The 8961-nt window shown below is 49.3% G+C and overlaps 1 protein-coding gene across 1 annotated transcript in view; it reads left to right on the top strand.

Annotated features, from left to right (window-relative positions):
- LOC109881416 (slit homolog 1 protein-like) overlaps positions 1–8961 on the top strand; it is a 182330-nt gene that overhangs the window by 20960 nt on the left and 152409 nt on the right. The window contains exon 3 of the mRNA XM_031805094.1: positions 4620–4691. Within this exon, the coding sequence (XP_031660954.1) occupies positions 4620–4691 (72 nt within the window). The remainder of the gene's footprint in view (positions 1–4619; positions 4692–8961) is intronic.

Below are 8961 nucleotides of genomic sequence, written 5' to 3'. Positions count from 1 at the left end.
GTGCGGTGAAACCATCATATATCTGCCCTCACTGACTCAGCAGACTAACAGTGACGTGACCTTTGATCTTCACAACCCCCCATCGACCCCAGAGACGGTGTTTGTGACCCCAGGGGAAGGTCCTTACAGGAAGACTAATTTAACCTTACAGGAAGACTAATTTAACCTTACAGGAATAGACATTATCTGCTGGGGGACGGAGAAAACACCCAGACACACAATCAGAGAAACACAGCAGGAAAGAAAAGACAGAAACACGACAGACAGTCTGAGAAATCGAAGCATGCTGATTGGGCCTGTGGCTGTGATAAACTCTCATGAGGACTTCCTGTCTGGAGAGGAAATGGAGGTTCACTCTGTGATACAGGAGCAGAAATGTTTACAATCCATCAGATCTGTGAGGTTGTCTGGCACAATGGTACTAATGGGAAAAGCACCATAAGTTCAAACTCTGCATACAAGGCCAAGCTAAATTGAGTTCTACTCAAGTATTTCAAATATTTGAAACAAGTATTCAACCATTGTCTGCCACAGGGGCTATTTGGGGTTGGGAGGGGGTGGCAGAGAGAGGGAGGGGGTTGGGTGGGGGAGGCAGTGAGAGGGAGGGGGTGGCAGAGAGAGGGAGGGGGTTGGGAGGGGGTGGCAGTGAGAGGGAGGGGGTGGCAGAGAGAGGGAGGGGGTGGCAGAGAGAGTGAGGGGGTTGGGAGGGGGTGGCAGAGAGAGGGAGGGGGTGGCAGAGAGAGGGAGGGGGTGGCAGAGAGAGGGAGGGGGTGGCAGAGAGAGGGAGGGGGTTGGGAGGGGGTGGCAGAGAGAGGGAGGGGGTGGCAGAGAGAGGGAGGGGGTTGGGAGGGGGTGGCAGAGAGAGGGAGGGGGTTGGGAGGGGGTGGCAGAGAGGTGGAGGGGGTTGGGAGGGGGTGGCAGAGAGAGGGAGGGGGTGGCAGAGAGGTGGAAGGGGTTGGGAGGGGGTGGCAGAGAGAGGGAGGGTGGCAGAGAGAGGGAGGGGGTGGCAGAGAGGTGGAGGGGTTGGGAGGGGGTGGCAGGGAGGGGGTTGGGAGGGTTGGCAGAGAGGTGGAGGGGGTTGGGAGGGGGTGGCAGAGAGGTGGAGGGGGTTGGGAGGGGGTGGCAGAGAGGTGGAGAGGGTTGGGAGGGGGTGGCAGAGAGAGGGAAGGGGAAAGCTATAAGGAAAGAGACAGCAAATTTAACATGAATTGAAAGGAGGAAAAATAGGGAGTGAGAGAGAAAAAGACAGACAAAAAAACATGACCTTAGTTTAACGTTATCTAGATAAGTGCTTTCTCCTCTTATTCACCCTCTATCTAAATTCATGAGGGAGAGAGTGAGTGGAGGTGAGCAGAACTTTTCTCTATATTTATGGAGTTGGAACAGGAAAAGCCATTTGCATTTATATTCGATTGGGAGGAAACAGACTGCTGAGTGGAGCCGCGAGGCCTCACAAAACACACACACACACACAGAACCGTACTCACAGACTGCTGAGTGGAGCCGCGAGGCCTCACAGAATACAAACACACAGAACGGTACTCACAGACTGCTGAGTGGAGCCGCGAGGCCTCACAAAACACACACATACAGAACCGTACTCACAGACTGCTGAGTGGAGCCGCGAGGCCTCACAAAACACACACACACAGAACCGTACTCACAGACTGCTGAGTGGAGCCGCGAGGCCTCACAGAACACAAACGCACAGAACGGTACCTTCAGACTGCTGAGTGGAGCCGCGAGGCCTCACAGAATACAAACACACAGAACGGTACTCACAGACTGCTGAGTGGAGCCGCGATGCCTCACAGAATACAAACACACAGAACGGTACTCACAGACTGCTGAGTGGAGCCGCGAGGCCTCACAAAACACACACACACAGAACCGTACTCACAGACTGCTGAGTGGAGCCGCGAGGCCTCACAGAACACAAACGCACAGAACGGTACCTTCAGACTGCTGAGTGGAGCAGCGAGGCCTCACAGTAAACACACACACAGAACGGTACTCACAGACTGCTGAGTGGAGCCACGAGGCCTCAAAGAACACACACAGAATGGTACTCACAGACTGCTGAGTGGAGCCGCGAGGCCTCACAGAACACACACAGAACGGTACTCACAGACTGCTGAGTGGAGCCGCGAGGCCTCACAGAACACACACAGAACGGTACTCACAGACTGCTGAGTGGAGCCGCGAGGCCTCACAGAACACACACAGAATGGTACTCACAGACTGCTGAGTGGAGCCGCGAGGCCTCACAGAACACACACAGAACGGTACTCACAAACTGCTGAGTGGAGCCACGAGGCCTCACAGAACACACACACAGAACGGTACTCACAGACTGCTGAGTGGAGCCGCGAGGCCTCACAGAACACACACAGAACGGTACTCACAGACTGCTGAGTGGAGCCGCGAGGCCTCACAGAACACACACAGAACGGTACTCACAGACTGCTGAGTGGAGCCGCGAGGCCTCACAGAACACACACAGAATGGTACTCACAGACTGCTGATTGGAGCCGCGAGGCCTCATAGAACACACACAGAACGGTACTCACAGATTGCTGAGTGGAGCCGCGAGGCCTCATAGAACACACAGAACGGTACTCTGGATGATGGAACACTACTGTTGGACGCTTAGACCTGGACGCTTATCTTTCCCTAAACTTTTATTGCAACACTTCCCAAACCATCCAGTGCGTTAGCTTTGGCAGTGTGTATGTGAAATCCAGTGCGTTAGCTTTGGCAGTGTGTATGTGAAATCCAGTGCGTTAGCTTTGGCAGAGTGTATGTGAAATCCAGTGCATTAGCTTTGGCAGTGTGTATATGAAATCCAGTGCGTTAGCTTTGGCAGTGTGTATATGAAATCCAGTGCGTTAGCTTTGGCAGTGTGTATGTGAAATCCAGTGCGTTAGCTTTGGCAGTGTGTATATGAAATCCAGTGCGTTAGCTTTGGCAGTGTGTATGTGAAATCCAGTGCGTTAGCTTTGGCAGTGTGTATGTGAAATCCAGTGCGTTAGCTTTGGCAGTGTGTATATGAAATCCAGTGCGTTAGCTTTGGCAGTGTGTATATGAAATCCAGTGCGTTAGCTTTGGCAGTGTGTATGTGAAATCCAGTGCGTTAGCTTTGGCAGTGTGTATGTGGAATCCAGTGCGTTAGCTTTGGCAGTGTGTATATGAAATCCAGTGCGTTAGCTTTGGCAGTGTGTATATGAAATCCAGTGCGTTAGCTTTGGCAGTGTGTATATGAAATCCAGTGCGTTAGCTTTGGCAGTGTGTATGTGAAATCCAGTGCGTTAGCTTTGGCAGTGTGTATGTGGAATCCAGTGCGTTAGCTTTGGCAGTGTGTATATGAAATCCAGTGCGTTAGCTTTGGCAGTGTGTATATGAAATCCAGTGCGTTAGCTTTGGCAGTGTGTATGTGAAATCCAGTGCGTTAGCTTTGGCAGTGTGTATGTGAAATCCAGTGCGTTAGCTTTGGCAGTGTGTATGTTAAATCACTCCATAAGCGTGTATGTTTGTAGCTTGCAGTGCTAACACCTGACCAGACAGCTCTTTGGACACACACACACAGTGCTCTGACATCTCCATGGTCCCGAGGACAGCTCCACACTGGGTCTCATTTCCCCCCATTGTTCTTTGAACCACCCAGCCCAGGAACTCACTCCTGACTCCCCCTGGTCCTCCCTGCCTCACCCGTGCCTCTCTCACCCCTGCCTCCCCCTCCCCCTCCCCCTCTACATCAGACCACACTAGGCCTGAAGGCACATTGGCCTGCCTCACTAACCTACCTTCAAAAATTCTATATGAAATCCAGTGCGTTAGCTTTGGCAGTGTGTATATGAAATCCAGTGCGTTAGCTTTGGCAGTGTGTATGTGAAATCCAGTGCGTTAGCTTTGGCAGTGTGTATGTTAAATCACTCCATAAGCGTGTATGTTTGTAGCTTGCAGTGCTAACACCTGACCAGACAGCTCTTTGGACACACACACACAGTGCTCTGACATCTCCATGGTCCCGAGGACAGCTCCACACTGGGTCTCATTTCCCCCCATTGTTCTTTGAACCACCCAGCCCAGGAACTCACTCCTGACTCCCCCTGGTCCTCCCTGCCTCACCCGTGCCTCTCTCACCCCTGCCTCCCCCTCCCCCTCCCCCTCTACATCAGACCACACTAGGCCTGAAGGCACATTGGCCTGCCTCACTAACCTACCTTCAAAAATTCTTTACTGGCTACAATCCCTGTGATGCCCACCGGGGACAAGATTCCACATCAAGCCCAAGACCAGGGTTTTCCAAACTCAGTCCTGGGGCCCTCAGTCCTGGGGCCCCCAGTCCTGGGGCCCCCCCTGGGTGAACACTTTGTTTTTTGCCCTCGTGCTACACTACTTTGATTATGTGAATCAGCTGTGTAGTGTTAGAGCAAAAAACTGAACTTGCACTCGGAGAGGGGGGGGGGAGACTATTTCACAGGCTTTTCACATGCGCTCGCTTCAAACAATACATGTTGGTTTTATACACTACCATCTACTTTTAGAGAAATGCAGCACTATGTGATATAACCCCGTTTAACTAACACTTATCTCTCTCTCTTTCTCTCTCTCTGTAGGCAGCTGATGGAGAATCAGATTGGAGCGATAGAGCGTGGAGCGTTTGATGACATGAAGGAGCTGGAGAGACTGTAAGTAGGCTACAGCATGTGTCTGTGTGTTTCCTCTGAAATAGGTTTAGGGTTTGGCCCTATTTTATCATCCCTGTCCATCGGGGGTGGCGGCCTGGGAGCAGGCAAGTTTTGCAGAGGTTTTACCATGGGTTTACCTAACCCATCCTTCTCCAGGAGGCTCAGCCACAGCCCTGGTCCATCACTGGAACATGAGGTTTTACCATGGGTTTACCTAACCCATCCTTCTCCAGGAGGCTCAGCCACAGCCCTGGTCCATCACTGGAACATGAGGTTTTACCATGGGTTTACCTAACCTATCCTTCTCCAGGAGGCTCAGCCACAGCCCTGGTCCATCACTGGAACATGAGGTTTTACCATGGGTTTACCTAACCCATCCTTCTCCAGGAGGCTCAGCCACAGCCCTGGTCCATCACTGGAACATGAGGTTTTACCATGGGTTTACCTAACCTATCCTTCTCCAGGAGGCTCAGCCACAGCCCTGGTCCATCACTGGAACATGAGGTTTTACCATGGGTTTACCTAACCCATCCTTCTCCAGGAGGCTCAGCCACAGCCCTGGTCCATCACTGGAACATGAGTCTTTACCAGACAGTCTGTTGAACAGCTTGTAAACAGCAGGGTAACACAACACATGGACAAACACTCTCACTACACCACGGGTGACATGCTCACCACACCACGGGTGACACGCTCACCACACCACGGGTGACACGCTCACCACACCACGGGTGAACACGTAAAACCCCCATACAGTATGTGGTGTAAGCCACAGTACGTAACGGAGCAGTATACACACACATGATGGTTGAAGTACAAACATGGCCCCAACATGGCCCCACCCAGTGTGTTTGAGGACTACATCAGACACACTCTTCAGTTGGTCACTGAACCTGTGGTGAGGCTTAAGTGTACAGAGATTTTATCAATCAAATGTATTTATATAGCCCTTCGTACATCAGCTGATATCTCAAAGTGCTGTACAGAAACCCAGCCTAAAACCCCAAACAGCAAGCAATGCAGGTGAGGAAGCACGGTGGCTAAGAAAAACTCCCTAGACAGGCCAAAACCTAGGAAGAAACCTAGAGAGGTTTGAGATTATAACAGAACATGGCCAAGATGTTCAAATGTTCATAAATTACCAGCATGGTCAAATAATAATAATCACAGTAGTTGTCAAGGGTGCAGCAAGTCAGCACCTCAGGAGTAAATGTCAGTTGGCTTTTCGTAGCCGATCATTCAGAGTATCTCTACCACTCCTGCTGTTTCTAGAGAGTTGAAAACAGCAGGTCTAGGACAGGTAGCACGTCCGGTGAACAGGTCAGGATTCCATAGCCGCAGGAAGAACAGTTGAAACTGCCAGGTGGACTGGGGACAGCAAAGAGTCCTATTGCCAGGTAGTCCTGAGGCACGGTCCTAGGGCTCAGGTCCTCCGAGAAAGAGAGAAAGAGAGAATTAGAGAGAGCACACTTAAATTCACACAGGACACCGGATAAGATAGGAGAAGTACTCCAGATATAACAGACTGACCCTAGCCCCCCAACACATAAACTACTGCAGCATAAATACTGGAGGCTGAGACAGAAAGGGTCAGGAGACACTGTGGCTCCATTCGATGATATCCCCGGACAGGGCCAAACAGTAGAGAGGCTATTTACGGCAGCGAAGCTATATACGGCAGCGAGGCTATATACGGCAGCGAGGCTATATACAGTAGTGAGGCTATATACAGTAGTGAGGCTATATACAGTAGTGAGGCTATATACAGTAGCGAGGCTATATACAGTAGCGAGGCTATATACAGCAGTGAGGCTATATACAGCAGTGAGGCTATATACAGTAGAGAGGCTATATACAGTAGCGAGCCTGTATACAGGCACCGGTTAGTCAGGCTTATTGAGGTAGTATGTACATGTGGGTATGGTAAAAGTGACAATGCATATATGATAAACAGAGAGTAGCAGTAGCATAAAAGAGGGGTTGGCGGGTGGTGTGTGGCGGGACACAATGCTGATTGTCCGGGTAGCCTATGTGCGGGGGCACCTAGTTAGTCGGGCTAATTGAGGTAGTATGTACATGAATGTATAGTTAAAGTGACTTTGCACTGATGTTGTGCGATTTGGTCTGGCTCGCAGTTGGTGTTCCAATTCATCCCAAAGGTGTTCAATGGGGTTAAGGTCAGGGCCCCCTGCAGGCCAATCAAGTTCTTCCAAATCGATCTTGACAAACTATTTCTGTATGGACCTCATTTTGTGAACATGGGCATTGTCATGCTGAAACAGGAATGGGCCTTCCCCAAACTGTTGCCACAAAGTTGGAAGCACAGAATCGTCTAGAATGTCATTGTATGCTGACTCTTAAGGGGCTAGCCTGAACCATGAAACACAGCCCCAGACCATTATTCCTACTATGTATTCGGGCAGGTAGCATTCTCCAGCCATCTTCCAAACCTAGATTTGTCCGTCAGAATGCGTTTCCACTGCTCCAGAGTCCAATGGTGGAGAGCTTTACACCACTCCAGTCGACACTTGGTATTGTGCATGGTGATCTTAGGCTTGTGTGCGGCTGCTCGGCCATGGAAATCCATTTCATGAAGCAGAGACGGCTTGGTATTCGGTAGTGAGTGTTGCTGAGGACAGATGATTTTTACGCGATATGCGCTTCAGCACTCGGCTGTCCCATTCTGTGAGCTTGTGTGGCCTACCACTTCACAGCTGAGCCGTTGTTGCTCCTAGACATTTCCACTTCACAATAACAGCACTTACAGTTGACTAGGCAGCTCTAGCAGGGCAGAAATTTTACGAACTGACTTGTTGGAAAGGTGGCATCCTATGATGGTGCCATGTTGAAAGTCACTGAGCTCTTCCGTTTGGCCATTCTACTGCCAATGTCTGGCTATGGAGATTGGCTATGGAGACTGGCTATGGCGGTTAGCTCGATTTCATACACCTGTAAGCAACGGGTGTAACTGAAATAGCCGAATCCACAGATTTGAAGGGGTGTTGACATACCGTTGACCACGTAGTGTCATCTCGAAGTGAATGGGTCTAACAACTATATCCGTGCACAACATTTACCTTCCGTTGAACATAGTATGAAGCTACTAACTTATTAGCAACTTATCTCCAACCCAGTCTGTGTATCTGTCTATGACTCTGGGCCCACGGTCTATGCTATATTACAGGCACGACCCGACCTGTCTCTCCTCTCCCATTCAGTCCCATTCACCTCCAATAACTCCCATGTGTTTCCAGTGGAGCATTGAGACGGAATAAAGATGTGTTTTTAAATGGCAATTAACATCAGTCTGTTCCTGATTTTGCTAATGGTTGTATTTGCATAAAGCCTTCCAGCCGTCATTCATTCATTATCCCTGGGAGGAGAAGGCAGTGCCAAGCTGCCTGGAGGCTTCAGCTCTTCTGCCTCTGCAAATGTTCTTTAGTAACCATTGTTTTCTTAGTCCCCTGCAGATGTAAGCTGGATGTGTTCACATACGTCCATAGGGGCCTGTTGAAATGAAGTGTCAAAATATCTTCTTATAGTTGTGAACTGAAATACATTCTACTTATAAACAATAACGTGTTCTATGTGTAATGTATTGCTATGTGCAGTGTTGGTGTGCAATTTGCAGAAATAATATACCAATCATCATTGAGTTGTGCCCCACAGTGCAGAGCTGATTTCCAGTGCATACTGGACCGGTACAAAAAGTATAAAAGTATTGGGACAGTGACACATTTTGTTGTTTTGGATCTGTACTGTGGCACTTTGGATTTGAAATGATACACTGACTATGAGGTTAAAGTTCATACTGTATTTTCATCCATATCGGGTGAATAGACGCACAGATATCATACGCCCCAAAAATGCTAACCTCTCCTGTTCTTGTAATGGTGAGAGGTTAGCATGTCTTGGAGGTCTGATATAAAATGCTAATCTCTCCTGTTCTTGTAATGGTGAGAGGTTAGCATGTCTTGGAGGTATGATATAAAATGCTAACCTCTCCTGTTCTTGTAATGGTGAGAGGTTAGCATGTCTTGGAGGTATGATATAAAATGCTAATCTCTCCTGTTCTTGTAATGGTGAGAGGTTAGCATGTCTTGGAGGTATGATATAAAATGCTAACCTCTCCTGTTCTTGTAAAGGTGAGAGGTTAGCATGTCTTGGAGGGATGCGTTTTGTGTGATCTTAACTTTCTCGCTCATCATTATTCACAATCCATTCATGTACATTCATGTAGAAGTGTTCAGAAATATATTGAATTCTTATT

This window comes from Oncorhynchus kisutch, linkage group LG25 (genome assembly GCF_002021735.2).
Source record: "Oncorhynchus kisutch isolate 150728-3 linkage group LG25, Okis_V2, whole genome shotgun sequence".
Classification (NCBI taxonomy): domain Eukaryota; kingdom Metazoa; phylum Chordata; class Actinopteri; order Salmoniformes; family Salmonidae; genus Oncorhynchus; species Oncorhynchus kisutch.
Note: the sequence above shows the minus strand (reverse complement) of the source record. Positions and strands in the feature narration are given on the sequence as shown.